Source organism: Galleria mellonella, unplaced genomic scaffold (assembly GCF_026898425.1).
Source record: "Galleria mellonella isolate WM207_F2 unplaced genomic scaffold, CSIRO_AGI_GalMel_v1 utg1432, whole genome shotgun sequence".
NCBI lineage: Eukaryota > Metazoa > Arthropoda > Insecta > Lepidoptera > Pyralidae > Galleria > Galleria mellonella.
This window is the reverse complement of record NW_026441998.1, coordinates 1,354,647-1,373,056: the sequence shown is the minus strand read 5'-3', so window position 1 is coordinate 1,373,056 and position 18,410 is coordinate 1,354,647. Positions and strand designations below refer to the sequence as shown.

The window sequence follows — 18,410 nt, the reverse complement described above, 5'->3', positions numbered from 1 at the left end:
TGGGACACGTCAGCAGCCTTCGTGCGTAACAGAAACGACCCAAAAACACTTCACATCTGATGACTACACCCACAGAAAAGGAGTAAATAGTACTTATACATATACATTCATGTGTGCAGTAGTAGGTACGTGGGCTCTTTCAAGTTTTCAACCACTGGAATATTCCAATCAGGATTTGTCATAATATGTACAGTAAATCGAAACGATTGATAATATAACGAACCCTCTAAGAGATTCCATGATGCAGGATTTACGCGCAGTATTTCCAGAATAAAGTTTAAATTCATTATAGAATGTATTCTCACACAGAAATGTATTTTAATAAAAAAAAACTATTCTCTAAACACTCTTAGCGTTGCCTTATATAAAAAAAATATTTGTATATTTCGTTGTATATCTAACATTCCATCGAAAGTCTCAAATCTCAATCACATATTTTAATTTTACGTACAAACTGTGCGGTAACGTAATCGATTTAATACGGCAACTTCAAAAATATTTCGAGTCTTCGACTATGTTGTTTGAGGAACGTTGATAAATTTTATCTTTTACGAATCTATAAAGTTTTTACTGCAGACCGGGTCTCTTGTATTATATCGAAAGGCAGTTCATTGAATATCAAACAGAATTGGCGTGAATTTACAGATGAAAGATCAATAATGACAAATCGTTATGTCCATGTCTATAGGCGACGGTTACCACTTTCTATCAGGTGGGCTTATCAAATTGTCACTGACAGTCAAAATATCTTGTTTTGTTTTATGCAATTTAGAATTCGCAGTGTATGCCTCGGCACAGAATGGGCCACCCCTACCTTTCCCGTAGGTATCGTAAGAGGCGACTAAGAGAGGGCGAGGGATGGGCAGCAGCGTCTCTCTTATAACATCTCTAAAAGCCTAACTGCGGTTGCTAACCCGCCTGCTAAGCGTGGCAATTATTGGCAAAATTCCTTTATGCGAAAACCTTATGTCCTGTAGTGGACAGTTAACGGCTGAAATAATAATAAAAAATTTAGAATAGCAGTCAAGCTGACAATCTATATAATGGACAATAGACATTAATAATAACATAATTGTAACGTCTATGACATTACAATATATTGTGACACCCATAATAGCCAGAGGAAAGGGTTTGTTATATATGAGGTCTAACAGCCCCATTGCTAGCAATAAACCATCTCAGGTCGACCTCCACGCGGTTCCCCTTAGAAACCATCATAGTTAATTTTTGTTGAATTCATCATGTTGGGCCAACTGACCTGCATTCATTCTCACTTATCACCTTCCACTGGTGCAACCCGAAGTACAAAAATAGCACGGGCGGGGTTGCCATTCCATTTTCACCCTTAAAAAAAACACTTGATAGCCGAGGACTATGGCCATCATATTCTTTATTTAGTTTACAATTGTTCATTGTTTCACAATATCGAATCCTCATTTTGTATCAAATCTCCCCAGGTAAAATTGTCGTTACAAGTTTCAAAATTCAGGATTAACAATAAATGGATCATGAATTAATATAAAAATTTATTAATTGTTAATTTATAATGCGTTTATTTTGTTATGATATTCATTATCATTTTGCTGATATGGTAGTAACAAAATTTTCCAGTTTATATCATGTGATATCCAGTCATCGTGCTTGAAGAGAAGACTGAAACAAAATAACGTAATTGTTATTATATTATCAAATAAAGTAAACTTTTTATGAATTATCTATCTATATATTGATTGAATGAATATACTTTATTTACATTATACAATATAGGGAATAAGTAAGGCAATAAATGTAGTCATATAGTTGTATAAATACAATAAGGCGGTCTTATTGCTCAAAGCAAACTTTTCAAGATAACCTCAGGGTAATATTATGTATGTATTAAGAAAATCTTTAGATCTGTCTTGCGAGTTTTCAATCTAGAGGATTTGGGATTTTATGACAAAATACTTGTATTTTAAAGTTTAATGTCGTACTACGTGCAATGCAGCTGCTCTGTCCCTGCTCCTCTCTTAAGATATTCCCATACCCCCTTTCTGTGACTATAATAGGACTACTCGAAAAGTAATCACTATAACTAATAACAGCCATAATAAAGCTATCTTGTATTATATTCTTTACGAAGTAAAAAAATAATGATAAAAAAATAATAATAAATAAATAATAATAAAAAAATTATGTTTTATATATACTAAATAATAAATTTAATAAATAATAATTACTTGGACAACGATAAAAAAAAGTAATTGAAAAATTTAGTTCTGATCAAAAACAGTATTATTATGTAAATCTAATAATGTAATAATAAAATTAGTACTGGCAGCTAATGATAATACTTAAAAATAAAATCACAAACATGATTTGATTGCAAAATCACTATCTGTGTTATCATAAACTCACTTATCTGATAGCTCCTCTTTTTGTATTAACACTTATCTATGTAATAATAATATTAATTAATAAATTTGTAATATAGGCCTTGATAAAAAACTCCTCATTAACCATGTTATTAGGAGAGATTCATTTAATTTTCCATAATCGAACATGAAAATATCTGTAATTATATCTATTATCCTTACTAGTATTATAAATATGGTGAGTTTGTTTGTTTATTACCTGTCAGCGCCTTAATAGCTTAAACGCTTAGTATGAAATTTGGTATACTCGTACATTACTATATAGGATGCTTACTACTCTTAATCCCGGTTAGCGAACATATCGCGGTCACTCAGACGAAGTTGCTGGTGAAAACCAGTTAAATTATATTAATTTAAACCTACAATGTTGATACAATGCTCACAACACGAAGCTTTAACAATACTAATTTCATTTAGAGAGTATTTCAAATTGTCAGTATACTAGTATATAGACAATATCTAGTTCCCACTAACAACCACCTCTCTTTCTTCATCCTAACGATTACCAGTTTCCTTTGAAATCACGCTGATGTCTAAGATGTTACACGCAAACTTAGATAATGCCTATTCTCTAGGTGGAAAGAGATTTTTATTAATTGGGTCTAACTGACCCATTGCTAGCAATACACCCTATGAAGTCAACCACCACGCGGTTCCCCCTGGAAACCATCGTGGTTAATTTTAGTAGAATTGGTCACGATGAGCTAACATCACCTATCATCCCTCACTGGTGCCCCGCCAGTGTATGCCGATAGCGCGGGCTGGGTTACCATTATCACCCATTAAAAAATGCATTTTCACTCTCGCTGTGAAAGACAGAAGAAGAAAAAGACTTAAATAGATTTATAGGAATCTGGAAACACAGTAGCCGAAACAAAACATCATTTCTTAACTGTTCATATATGATAACATAAATTCATACCTCTCTCCCAATATGTATAGCCAAATGCATATCTTCAGCGTTCCCAGGTAAATTTATACTGGCATAACCATCCTTACGAACTGTCACTTTGCCCCCCGTGCACGAGTTACCTCGTCTCTTGCCTGTTATCACGTCACAATAATTGCCAGGAGGTAGACCAGTCTAGAATGTGATAAGAAATTTAATAAAATATTTATAAAGTACTAGCAATTTCTGCGACTGATTAAATTAATACTCTAAGCAGCTGTGTATAATTGACTGTCTCGGTTTCAAAAGTGTATGGCAATCAAATTACAGAGTATAAAGCCATAACTCTTACTCAGAGAAGGTTAGATATGAGGGATACCTACCATGAACGACACAATCAATTTTATAATAGATCCATGGTGCTGTTCACGTCTATAGGCGACGGTTAACACTTTTCACTCAACAACTTATTTGCTATTATGTTTATATGGAAATAGCTGATTATTATATATACACAATACATATTATTAACTTATTCGATTACTTATAAATAGGCGTAATCTATTTACAAAATATTCTAAATGCCGAATGCAAATAAAGCAAATATAAATTAAAAGACATTTTCACTAGGCTTGGTGCCTCTGTTGAAAAGCAGCATGTCATCTATCTACGTACATACACCAGTTTTTATCAGATAACCAAAATATTTTTAACTACTAAACAAATTTTAGACAATTAATGTATTAATTAATAGCTGTTACCCGCGAGTTTGCATGTGTGGTGTTGTATTTTCCCTCTAAGTTAAAATTAACAATAATCCTTTCTAAGCGGACAAAATAAAACTATGTTCCAAATATCAACTTTCTAGACTTAGTAGTTTTCACTGTGCTTTGATAGTTAGGACAAATGATTTAATAAGTATACCATACATTTAATATTGATTCTTTAAATGAATAATAAAAAGACACTTCATTTGATGTCAAACTAGTCAATTTCAGTATACATTTTTTGTACTATTTTTTTTTTTTACATCACAGGGTGCAAACGAGCATGTGGCACACCTGGTGGTAAGTGACTACCGCCGCTCATGATCACCCACAACACTAATGGCATTGCAGGTGTGCTGCCGCCATTAGGATTATTAGTATTATTTTATTATATTTATATGAACTGTTAACTGTCCACTGGTTTGCCAGTAGTTGTCATGCTTGGCAAACGAATTAGCAACCGTAGTTAGACTTTGGTGATATTTTAAAAAGAACGTTGCTATCCTCGACTATTTAGTTTCCTTAGTCGCTACTTACGATACCCAAAGGAAAGAAAGGGGTGGCCCTTTCTATGCCGGGACTACAGAGCATATTGGCATTATTAGTATATTACAGAGAAATTACAGAAAAAAGTTCCATTACAGTTCTCAGAAATTGCAACGCATATGGACCGGCACAGTATATTGACAGAATACATCGTGCCCGCCCTGCTATATATATATATATATATATATATATATATATATATATATATATATATATATATATATATATATATATATATATATATATATATCCATGATGCTGTTCATATCTATAGACGACGGTTACTACTTTCCATAAGGTGGACCGGCCGTCAGCACGTTTGACGTTCCTATTAAATTCACATTCATGTCCCCGCATAAAAAAGATCCATTCGATAAATTTACACTCAGTATTATACGAGTAGATTACCTGTAACGTTTCATTCAACTTTCTCCCTTCCACGTTGAAAGCGATAAACCCTTTATTGCCTCTGCTGAATGCAATCTGATTATGGCCATTATCCCACCAATTCCGTATCGTTTCCTTTCCAACTGCATTCCTGAATGCCACCATATGATATATTTGACGCCATCTGTGTTCGCAGACCCAACCGTTTCCACATGTGTCATCCTGATAAAAGAAATATAAACTTAGTAAAATAATTACCTCAAAATAATAAAATTTATTAATTTATTACAATTTTGTGAAGCACTTATATTATGCTATAGTCATGTTACATAGATAGATACTCTTTATTGTTTCCTCCAAAAGATTACAGTAGTAAAGTTATTACAAACAATTGCAAGAAATAATCATAGTGAGAAAATAATGGGTGACCTTATCGCTTAAAGCGATCTCTTCCAGGCAATATTTGAATGGAGAGGCGAAAGTATACTATTAATAAACTATTGTATAACGACTTAATAATATCATGTAAACCTAAGTTAATATATAATTACAAATAAGTGGAAGGTACATAAATAAGCACTACTGCGAAACTACTTAGTGTACAATTACTTTCTAATGATAGACTTCTTGAAAAACTGCATTGTTTATTTGGTCTAATTATAGGCTTCTGGAGACCTATTAGAGACAAAGTAAGAAATATCGTATATACAGTGCTTACCGTCAAGTGGGCTGTGTGTAAAAAAGTGCATGTGATACTGTATCGAAAATGTCGAAATAATAATTAACAAATAGGTTACACAAACTTTAAAAAATTACTTCCATATATATGTAAAAATACTGTATAATGATAGCCATCATATTAGGCTTTAACTGTCCACTGCTGAACATTCCTCCCCTTTACGAGGTTATGCCACACTTGGCAGGCAGACTGGCAACCGCAGTTAGGCTTTAGAGATGTTTTAAGAGGGACGCTGCTGTCTATCCCTCGTCCTCCCTTAGTCGTCTCTTACGACACCCACGAGAAAGGAGGGGATGGCCTTTTCTATGCTAAGACCACACAGCCGCGGCCATAATACTAGTATATAATATACAGCCTTATAAAGTATAAAAGTTAGTGGGTATTTGCATAAGATGACGAAGTTAGAATGCATTCACACCATTGTTTTCATACGAATAATCACGATAACGTTAGTCTAGGTACAAGTCGAGGAAAAGTTGTAATCCATTATTTTTATTGTAAACAATTTATAAGTATATAACTACACTTAATTCTTTTAGAAATTTATATTTCTTTGATATCAATAATGCTATTCGAGTCTACAGTCACCTTGTTTGTCATTTATATCAGTAATAATATTAGCACATAATCGTATTTAAAGACTACTATGTGAATTAAAAAATAGAATAAAATATATAAAGATAGTGCTTACAGTTGATTTAATTAAAGCATCCAAATAGATTATTAATATTAAAAAAGTCTATATTTATATTCTTAAAAGCTTCTTACTTTGAATGGATTTAATCTTTCAATGGACCAATTCCTAATTATTACACTTGACTTGCCTTAAAATATTAGTAGAAATATAATAAAAACTAATAATATTCAGCATTTGGAAATTACATTCGGTATAAATTTTAAATATATAGACAAACTATATTTTTTTCCAAACTAGCTTTTACCCGCAACTTCGTTCGTATGACCGACATTTGTTCATTGATCGATCAAAAATAGTATCCTAAGTCCTTCTACATACCACATAGTATATGTGTACTAATTTCCATATGGATTGGATGAGCCATTAGGATGTTAAAAAATTACAGAAAAAAAACATTAAATCAAACTTTCACATTTATAATATTAAAAAAATATTATAGGATTCATTGGAAAAATAAAAAAAAAATACCAAAAACCAATCAGATGCCACGTCTCGAGTTCAAAAAAGATAGATTAGATTATATATTATTTAATTAGATATTATTTAATTCCTAACTACAGCTCTTGGTCCAATTTAATGATAGCTGCCAGGGCAGACAGAGTAGGAGGGAAAGGATTGTTAGTGAAGGCCCCATTGCTAGCAATATAAGTCAGTTCGACCTCCACGCGGTTCTCTCTGAAAACTGTCCTGGTTAATTTTTACTAAATTCGTCACGATGGGCCAACTGATCTGTTTCTATCCATACCTATCATCTTACATTTATGCCCCGTCAGTGTATACCAATAATACAAGCGGGGTTATCATTCCATAAAGAAAAGACTAGAGAAGGTTCTTTTATTGAAACTCTAGCCCCCTCATATGGGAAGAAAGGTATTGTTAATAGTGAGATTTAACAACCTCATTGCTAGCAATACACCCTATCAGGTCGACCACCACGCGGTTCCCCCTGGAAACCATAGTGGTTAATTCTTGTTCAATTGGTCACTATGGGCCAACTGACCTGCCATCACCCTCACCTGTCACCCTTCACTGGTGCCCCGTCAGTGTATGGTATACCGATAGCGTAGGCAGGGTTACCATTCCATTATTACCCATAAAAGCCCCCTAATATGCATATAACTAAAAATGGCAAACAAGCTGACGACCTAACTGAACAGTACCATAGGCAATACCATAGAAATTAACAAAAACTAAGTAAGGAACATTTAATATTTATTAGGTACATTTTACGACCATTTGTAGTCATCAGTAAAGATCACAGAACTCTACATTCATACTCGTAACTCTCATAAATTCCTTTACGGTACCATTAATACACTCACAGATAATGTATACGTGTTCAAAAATATATTAATATAACTATAGATAGTTACAGACATAATATATTTAAAACATGATTAAAACCGACGTGGCGATGTGGCGTGAATTTACACGGTACAGAGGAATAACACCTGAGTCCTCAAGAATGGCATTGCATGGGGGGTATCATGGGCGAAACAGTATACTCTGTTCTGTTCATGAATTTGTTCATGTATATAGGCGACGGTTACCAATTTCAGTCACGAGGGCCGTCAGCTTATTTGCCATTCTAAGTTGTATAAAAAAAATATAACACATAAATATATATTATTTATATATATGAATAATATTACAATATGTATATATCTAAATATATGTTATCTATTTTATATATTTATTTATGAACTATTATAAGTACTGTATTTTGATTTGTACTGCGCTATTAGCATCAGCAGACTTTGTTTATATTATATATATATATTGTAAGAGACAACTAAAGGAATTTCATGATTTAGGGTTGAACAGCAGCGTTCCCCTTAAAACTTCAGCAAAGCCTAACTGCGGTTGGCAACCCGCCTAACAAGAATAGTAACTATTAGCACAACCGCTCCAAGGAAGAGGCCTATGTTCATCAGTGGACAATCAACGGTTGAGGTGATGATATATCTATTAATAATTTTAAATTTACATGTACCTTATTAATGCTTGGAGATATTATATTTTCACTGCTATCACTTGGTGGTCCTTGATCGCTATTATTGAAGAAATAGCTGCTCATCAAACGAGGTTCACCGTATGGATGTGCCAGCATGAATGCTATAGCGGCCTGTTAAAATAATTAGTATAATTTTAAAATTAAAATAAAGTTAGGTATTTATATATATTTATATATATATATATATAAATATCCACCAACGTATATAATAATATTACTATTATTAACATCAATTGTAAGTTAAAAAAAAATCTTACATAATATTAATGTATTTAGCATTAATCTACGTGATTTTCCAATAGAATATGTTTCCTGTGAATTTTTATACCAAATGATATATCACTCCGAAATTTAGCTATAATACCTATTCGTGAAACAAAACGGCATTCGCCGAGAAAGACATCAAAGCTTTCTCAGTCGTAAGATCATGTGATTTATTTCATTAAAATTCTGCGCGAGCTACAGCCGTATATAACAATTTCTTTATATATACACAGGGTGAAATCGGAGTCGTTAGCCGTACGTGAAACTAAGAATCTACCCATGCTATAGAATGTATTATATACAAGTATCTACACTAATATTTATAAAGAAGAAAAATTTTGTTTGTAATGGATAAAGTCAAAAACTACTCAACCGATTTTAATTCTTTTTCAGCTATAGAAAACTACATTATCAGGAAATAACATATGTTTTTAAATTGTGTACATACAAGTATTTTTAAAAACTATAAATAAATAGTAAAAAAAACTTGTTGGTCAACAATTTAAGATTGTGATCGACAAAAAAAGACTTCAATTATAGCATAACCAATTCCTTTGATTTAAAACTAAACTATTGAACTAATTTTGTTAATTTCTAAAGGATAATCCTGTAAGATCTCAGATAAAAAAAATTATCATCTAAAACAGTTTACAACGGACGCAGTTATGTCGTAACAAGCATAAAGAAATACAGCCGAATGGAGAATCTACTTCTTTTAAAAGTCGGTTGAAATGACTGATTCATGCAAAACATCGACGTCGAAATCTATACCAAGTACAGTTCACACGATTTATGCTGTTAAGTAAGATAGAGAGCTTAAAAATATAAATGTATTTACCTTATACGCTCTTGCTTCCTTATACGTCAGAGCATTACCAGTTCTCTGTGTATCATGGTTGTCTATAAAAGCCAATGCTGAATCACTTGGTAATAATTCCCATTGTTCCCCCCAAGATACAAGCCATTTGAGCGGGTTATTACCGCGAAATACATTTCTCAACTCTGCTTCAACCTTTAATTAAAAATAAGGCAACTATAATTAATTTATAATAAGTAGATTGTTGTATTATCCGTTAACCGTCCATTGCTGAACATAGCCTCCTCCTTAAGGAGGATTTGCCAGTAGGTACTACACTTGGCAGGTGGTTTGACAACCGCAGTTAGGCTTTTAGAGATGTTTTAAGAGGGATGCTGCTGCCCATCCCTTTACCATTAAGTTCCCTTATTCGCCTCTTACGACGCCCACAAAAAAGGAAGGGATGGCCTATTCTATGCCGGGACCTAAACGGCGACAAGTAGATTACAGTTGTATAATAATTATTAAAAAACGAATAACGATTAACAATATTAATAAATCGTACCTCACTCTTAAAATATTCATATTTAAATTAAGAAAGTAAAATTCGGAAAATACTATCAATAATATATTAGAAATTTTTGAGCTGAACGAAAGAGATTTTTAAAAATAAATATTAATATATAGTTAAATATAAGTCTTTAATCAGCAGAGATATTAGGTGAAAATACGTGAGCACTGAAGCATATTTAATGGTGCCCATTCCGAAAAGAAAAACTATCTCGAGTCTTCGAAAATAAAACAGTATCTAAGTCCTAAGATTTCCAAATGACATGAGACTCATTCTACAGTCACCACTAAGCTTAGTAGCGTAATAACTTAGTTCACTGCACTTATTATGATCGAGAAACGAGTGTGAACCATTTCTGTTAAATTGGTTTGCAGAGTCAGTGCAATCGTATTACATCGTATTCCGCAGATTCTCTGGTATGAGAAGAGTTTATAAAAAGTAATCAACGAAGAAAAAAAAAGAAATAAATTATAATGAAAAAAATTTGAAATAATTTAATATTTGAATTTGGAACTTTAAATGGTGGAATGTTAAATGTATTTTATTGTTTTCTATTTTTTTTTTTAGAATAGATCAATAAAAAAACAGTAAATACATAATATATAAATAGTCTTAGATCAATAAAATCTGGATAGATTCAGAAAATTATAAAATGGTTGGATTTTTTTAAAATGAAGCAATTTTTTGGATGATACCTACTTTCTTACAATAAATGAAAAACCTGTGAAGTTATAAAATAATTACTTACTCTGAACTCAGTGACATCTCCTAATGATGTATATTCGGAAGGTTTTATGGGTTCATTGCCATAGTATATAACTTCTTGATAAATATACGGCTTTGATTTCGGCGGAAATCCAAAATCTGTATTCAAATTATTTAGCCTATTGTAAATTTCCTTTAAATCACTGGGCCACATGTGTTTTGCAGCGTCAATTCTGTACATAGGTAACTGATTAGATATTATATTTATTACCTTCATAATTCATATCCCACTGTTGAACACGAGTTACTTTTTATAAAAGAATCTAGCACACTATTACAACGTTAGCTAAGCGGTTTGACAAAAGGTTTCATTTTGAGTTTGCCTTCTTTGCAACGATTGCATTCTTGTTTTTTTTTTTTTTGTTTTCTAGAGACGAAAGTGTGTAATGTCACATTGTATTCTTACTTAATCAACGTCACTACACAGAGTTTTGTTATTTAATTATAAATGTTTGTTAGTTGCAAACGATTTAGTATTACGAACACTAAGAACAAATTACGGCAAAAAGTCTATTGTATATGAAGGTAGACATATGTGTAATGAATTCCTTAGACATATTAAAGAAAGAGTCGTTATTTACTTTTATAAAAATATTAAAACACCATGTTGAAAACAATTTTTAATAAGCTCTAATAATATGTTTGTCTGAATGTTGATTTTGTGTGTATGTATGTATATGTTTAGTATGTATACATATATATAAATATAAATTATATATATATAAATAATATAGTATTTTTATCAATACAATATAAACAATATTAATACCAACTTTTACTACTTATATTATAGCATAACACACAAAAAAAACGTTATTTTCCAGAATATTCGACTAGTTTCGGGACCGGATCCGGAATCCCTAATGATGTTTATTTAAAATATAATGTATACATACAAATCATTTAACAATAAAATGCATCAATGTTAGTTATGTCAAGCAATTTAGGATAATTTACCTGAACCCGGCAACACCAAGCGACTTGACATCATTTAGAAAGTCAGCCAAAAAAAAAGTTTTCTAAATTGGCTGCACAAAAATCGATGACGGGAGCACAAACTAACTTCAGTTATAATAAAATATAAACAATGATTTGTTATTGAAAAACAGAAAACAAAAGCAGTAGTACCAAAAGCTTTACAATAGATACTTATTATGCAATACCTTAAGCCAGCTACTCCAAGTTCTATCAAATTATTTAAGTATTTTGTGATTTTCTGGCGTACGTAGTCCATAGTCTGATTTAAGTCTTTCAGACCAACCAATTGACAATCGCGAACCTGTTATTATTGGTAATATAGTTATTATAAACTCTCTCCTTTGTTCCTTTAGTATAGGCAGGGATAGCAACGACTACACAGATTTGGTATGACGTCTCCTTGCTTCTTCAACTTTTACACTAATTATTTATTACCTACTCGTAACCGCGATTTCCACACGTTAATTAAATTGGCAATTAATTAATATAAAAAGTACTTTAGGATATAGTCTAAGATACGTACCAAAGTTAAATCAGCTGTTCATACTTAACTACGTAACATCTAAACATAAAATCATATTTACAAATTTTCATTTATGATATACGCTGTGCGGGTATTGTAATTTTTGAAATGAAATTCAATATCATTAATTTTATTTTACAATAAAATGTTTTCTTGCATCCATAACTTATGTACATTGTAGTACGAGTATACGTTAATTTAGTTTTTTTTTTTTTTTTCTATGATTTTAATTATCTGCCAGCTACACTGTGGACAGAGGAAAAAAAAGAAAAGACTCAAAGCTACTAGTGAAGTGACGACTAAAATATCTTGCAAAAATCCTAGGTGGTTTAACACTGTTCCTTGGAGTATTCCACTCCCAATATTTTACCTATAACAATTAAAAAATAAATAAAGTAATAATACAAACTTCAGTAACGTTGTTGTAATTATTAATAGCACAAAACGGATGATGGAAGTGCTCTTCTGTATATGGAACGGCTGGATAAGAATACTTCTTGAAGTCAGCAGTGCTACCAGCCGTGCCTATGTTATTAGAATTGTCAGCAGTCATATGGTTGAACACTACGTCTGCATAAATCCTGAAAAGCAAATGCATGGATCAGTGTCTAAGTATATTACTTTTATAACTAAATTAAATTATAACTAGAATATATATGTATATATAATATATTCATTATATAATAATATACGTGAAGATTAATCACAGACAAATTAAATGGTGTAGCAGTTTAACACACAGCCTTATCCTTCTGTGGTCGCTCACAATACAAACATTTACATTCCTGACTATATCTGTTTGTATTGTTCTAGGTTTTTTTCTGTATATAATAAAGTATAATGCATATGTAAATAATAATGTATAATTCATATATAATATATATGCATTTACAAAAATAATTGTATTTAAGTATTCCTATTAATTGTCTAATACCTGTAGTAATAGGTTTGTTTATTTTAGGCCTATACGACACTGTAATATGTCCAGTGATATAAAATCCATAAATTACGTTTAGTATTTTCTTTTGTTTAGTTTTTAGTTTAGTTTCGCCCATGTAGACAATATTAAAAACATCAGCATCATACTACAACGCGTCATACTCGCAGCAAAATCTTTTAATATCTTACTGCAGTTACTGTCCACAAATATCGATCTCACCTTACTCCAACTTTATTGCATCTTCGAGTCATATTCAAGAATTCCTCTCTATTCCCAGATCGTGTTACAAGCTTGTATGACATAACTTGATATCGTTCATACCATGGTCTCGTGTTGTCTTGTAAATGGATGATCACGTTTTCAGATGGTGGAGAGATCTGTTGAAAAATAATAAGTTGTATAAATATATAGTTGTATTATGTAATGTGTACAAAGGAGTAAATTAAAAGAATTACTATGCTGTTTACACCCCAATTAGTGAAGTGTCATCTTACACTGCCCATCTGTACAGACTCGCTATTTGAGACCCTGACTTAGTAGATATTTAGTAACAAAGAGTTTAAAAAAATCATACGATATGATGATATTAAAGGCCCAACTGTTTTCTATGAATAAAAATCGAAGTGTGGGAATTATATTATATTTATAAAAAAAAAAAATGATTTATTGTATTTTTTAACCTTTACATGCAGTATAAGTGAAAAAAAAAAATTACATAGAACATTCTAAGTTGTATAAAAAAAAACCAATGGCATTGTAATAAGAGAAAAAATACATCGCAAGCGCGTTGGAAATGAAGCTCGAAAATGATGTTAGGTAATTTTCTATAAAATTTGCATTCATTTCCAAACAACAGTAACAAACTTATTTATTCTTATTGTTCCAAAAATGCCGACAACCCAGCTGCAATTTCTTTGATGTTGCGAGTGCCTCTGGGCGGTGGTATTCACTTATCATCAAGTTACTTGCTTGCCTCCTATATTATACAAAAGAAATAACTCCATCATTTTCAATTGTTCAACAACATGGTGGAATACCCGTGTGTTTTCGCTGTGTACGGAATATTTTTTTTTCAAATGTTTTCTAAACTTACAACGTATCTTCATTTATAAAATAATTGGCTTACACCTGCGCTAACACTAAAGTACGTACTTGTACGCCGCCAAAGCCATGAGGTGCAAGAAACCTCTCGCACTCATCTGCTATATCTTTCCACTTCCACTCAAATAGGTGGACAATTGTGGACCTATTTGGTAATTGGTTGGTTCTATTATGGTGATCACATTGTGCTATTCTTATCAACAGCGTCAATAATGCTATGATAAACATCTGAAATACATAAAAAATTAAAATTATCCATTCTTTTAATTCTATAAATAATAATTGATTCATCATCATCATATAAGAAGTTAACTGTCCACTGCTGAAGATAGGACTCCCTATTAGGGGGGCTTTTACTCCCTACTAGTTTTTTTTAATGGGTGAAAATGGATTGATAACCCCGCCCGCGCTATCGGTATACACCGACAAGGCACGGGTGGAAGATGATAGGTGAGAATGAATGCAGGTTAGTTGGCCTACCACGATGAATTCGACAAGAATTAAACATGATGGTTTCCAGGGGGAACCACGTGGAGGTCAACCTGAGAGGGTATATTGCTAGTAATGGGGCTATTAGACCCAATTACTAACAATCCCTTTCCCCCCTGACAGGTGGGTTGGCAACCATAGTTAGGCTTTGCTAATGTTATGTAAGAGTAAAAGAGGGACGCTGCTGTTCCCCTTTAATCCCCTTTTAGGACACAAACGGAAAAGGAAGAGATTCTCCATTCTATGCCGGGAACATACGGCACACAGTAATTGATAGATAGATAGATAGATAGATAGATACTCTTTATTGTTTCCTCCAAAAGATTATAATAGTAAACTTATTATAAATATAAATAATTACAAGATTGATTACATTTATTAAGTTTAAAAATTGGAATTGGTAGATTTTTAAAGAAAAATCAGGTTTTTTTTATGGATGAAAATGGTATGGTAACCCCGCCTGCGCTCACTGGGGGGACAGAGATTGTTAGTAGTGGGATCCAACAGACCCATTACTAGCAATATACCCTAACAGGTCGACCTCCACGTGGTTCCCCCTGGAAACCATAGTGATTAATTTTTGATGAATTCATCACGATGGGCCAACTGTCCTGCCTTTTCATCCTCACCAATCATCCCCCACTGGTGCCCCGCCAGCGTATCCCGATAGCGCAGGTGGGGTGACCATTCCATTTACATCCATTAAAAAAAAAAACCCCGCCTGCGCTAACGGTATACGCTTGCGGAGCACCAATAAAGGGTGATAAATGAAAATGAAAACAGGCCAGTTAGCCCATCATGATGAATTCATCAAGAATTAACTATGATAATTTCCAGGAAGAACCGCGAGGAGGTCGACCTGGTTGGGTATATTGCTAACAATGGGATTCTCAGTCTCCATTACTAACAATCCCTTTCCCCCCAGAAAAGTCAGGTAGACGGTGTAAATATCTTCCGAAAACTCAATCTAGTAGGAAAATATTAAATTTCTATTTTTTTTTATTAACTAGCTTTTTGTCCGCTACGTACGCGTGCGTGGATTTCAAAAGTATGAAAACCAATAAAGTAAATCACTTCTAAATAGCGTAACACTAATATGAAAACAGTTTTATGATGATCGTGATCCAGAAACAAAAATACTAACAAACTGATTATTGTTTTGGATTCTATTGCTTTTTTTATACAAATTAGAATAGTAAACAAGCTGACGGCCCACCTGACTGAAAGAGATAACCGTCGTTTATAGACATGAACGGTACCATAGACAACAGAGTATACTGTATCATTCATGATACCCTTTATGCTTTGCCATTTCTAAGGACTAAGATGCCTCTGTACCCTGTAATTTCATTGCCATAGTCCTTCAAACCGAAATAGCCATGCAAGTACAACTATTTCACGGCAGAGAAACAAATGGGACAGAGGCACCCAAGTAGACGCCTTTTGTGCAGACTCCCTCTGGCTCTTATTAAGACCCCCTATATATCCCATGTACAGACATCATCCAGTTAAAAATTTATTATATTAGTAAGATTTAAGAATCCCAGTTGCATTAAACATACTTGCAAATTTGTACAGTATTCTACATTATTTAGACTGATAAAACGTGATACAAAAGGTAAGTATAATGCTAATAGCATCTTCTATCAGCCAAGCTAGTCAGTGTTTGTTTAATAAATACTTGTAATGTACAATTTGTTAGTTAATTAGCAACTTATATTTATATTGAAATTCCTGGCTCATAAAAAATAATGGCGATATCCTCCGGTATGGATGTTAGATTTGATATTAACGACTCGATTCCAATATTCCGATACTCGCTTCCATATAATCAGTATAATTTCAACCCTAACATGCAATTCACGTCAATTTTTTCCTAATTGTATAGCGGGGAAAATAAATTTTATAGACATCCGATTACACCAATAGGTAGGCAGAAGGCACTTTATTGCTTCTACCTAATTACTTTCCTTATCGTAGGTGCATTATCAAAACTAATACGTACGAATACTAGCATGCTTTAATGTTTTTAGGGTTAACGTCCTAATATGACTAAAGTATGAGTATTTTTAACAACGCATAAGTGATACCATGTGCGTCATAGCGTATTCTATGATGTCCATTGTGCTCTATATCTTTATAGGCGACATGTACCATTTTCTATCAAGTGGGTCATAGCTATCAGTTCTATTACTATTATAAATTAAATTAGATATCTAGAATAGCAATAGACACAATATTTTATGGTTATTTGTTTTATGGAACACGGAATAATAAATACCTAGCCCCTAAATGGGGCTTAATAATATTAAGCTTAATAAATACAATCCAAGTCCGTAAAGTCACACTTACTCTATCTAGATATAAAAAAAATCTTGTTACAACACTCTAAATATTGTTAATCTTAATCGAAAGCCACTTCTTTTTAATTTAAATTGTGTACTTAATAAATGCGTTTAAACTAGACGACAACAGCAATAAATACTGACTACAGGGTTGCCAGATATTAATTTTATTTTTATCCAAATGTAAATTTTTCCTGGTTATTTCATTACAATTATTTCTTGTAATTCCGCTGCCATTAGTATGTGTGTGACTGCCAACATTCGAAGATCAGCCATTTTTATTACGATGAATCGATAGGTCGCTTCTCGCTCGATCGCAAATTGATAGGTCGCTTCTCGGAGTCTAGTGTTTACCGTTAGGTGCTCAAACTACGAATAATAAATTTTAGACTGTGTTGGCGTATATATACACTTCTAGCGGAGTGTTTATTGTTCTGCAATTGGTCATTGCGGTAATTCGACAACGTATTATATATAACGAAAATAGTGTGCTAATTTTAGAGATTACGATGAGTCATTGCGAAGACTGAGTATAGAGAATAATTTAAAAAAGGGAGAATTACTTCTATCGGTTTGTTAATTAATGGAAATTGGACCTACTGTTTTATAATTTCTAACGTTACTAAATATTGAGTTTTATTCCCTTATCACATGTGTGCAAAATTTGGTATGGTTCGCTATAGAAAATAAATGGATGTTTGTGCATGAATGGGCTACAAATACAAATTATGTGCTATGGCGTTTTTCCTCATCGTGACATAATCTGCAAACGGTTTTCTTTACACTTAAATATACAAAATAATTGTGCCTACAGTTGAAAAGACAGAGAGAGGAATTGTCATTACACATAGATGGCTATTGTTGACGTCCGACATCTACGCAGTCCTCCATAGAACCTGACTTTATTAGTATCGTTTCATCCTCCACTGATGCCCCACCATTGTATAGTTCCATCTTTACCTATATAAAAATTATAATTGACTAAAACTCGTTTAATTAAAAAAACTTACTGTTGCCAACCGTACATTATATTCAATATTAAATGCTCTGTTTATATAACCTTATAGTTAGGTAGCATCGAGTCTTAAAAATATATAAACTTTAAAAAAAATATACTATTACATAAAAAAGGGTCAGCTAATTTAAAAATTACCTAATACTTTTTTTATTCCTGCTTATAAGAGC

General features: G+C 32.6%; 1 protein-coding gene across 3 annotated transcripts; it reads right to left on the bottom strand.

Moving 5' to 3' along the window:
* Positions 1 to 1,513: 1,513 nt before the first annotated feature.
* Positions 1,514 to 17,599, bottom strand: LOC113515305 (alpha-amylase 2-like). Of its 3 annotated transcripts, none has more exons than XM_052891701.1 (11): positions 17,233 to 17,599; positions 14,443 to 14,619; positions 13,510 to 13,667; positions 12,760 to 12,931; positions 12,013 to 12,128; positions 10,833 to 11,022; positions 9,556 to 9,729; positions 8,433 to 8,564; positions 5,025 to 5,225; positions 3,337 to 3,498; positions 1,514 to 1,653 (listed from the first exon to the last, which is right to left on the bottom strand). In XM_052891701.1, exons 2-11 carry the CDS (start codon positions 14,617 to 14,619, stop codon positions 1,633 to 1,635), a joined length of 1,503 nt encoding a protein of 500 aa, XP_052747661.1. In that variant the 5' UTR covers positions 17,233 to 17,599; the 3' UTR covers positions 1,514 to 1,632. The 3 variants fall into 3 exon arrangements, with proteins under 3 accessions (XP_052747661.1, XP_052747662.1, XP_052747663.1); XM_052891702.1 differs by lacking the exon at positions 17,233 to 17,599 and adding an exon at positions 16,025 to 16,084; XM_052891703.1 differs by lacking the exons at positions 10,833 to 11,022; positions 12,013 to 12,128.
* Positions 17,600 to 18,410: the final 811 nt, after the last annotated feature.

Excerpts from the sequence above, each read along its gene's own strand:
- LOC113515305 (XM_052891701.1), bottom strand. The coding sequence starts at position 14,619 with ATGTTTATCATAGCATTATTGACGCTGTTGATAAGAATAGCACAATGT. Across the intron at positions 8,565-9,555 it reads AGGAAGCAAGAGCGTATAAG|GCCGCTATAGCATTCATGCT; the intron begins GTAAATACATTT and ends TTATTTTAACAG. Across the intron at positions 1,654-3,336 it reads CTATACATATTGGGAGAGAG|TCTTCTCTTCAAGCACGATG; the intron begins GTATGAATTTAT and ends ATTTTGTTTCAG.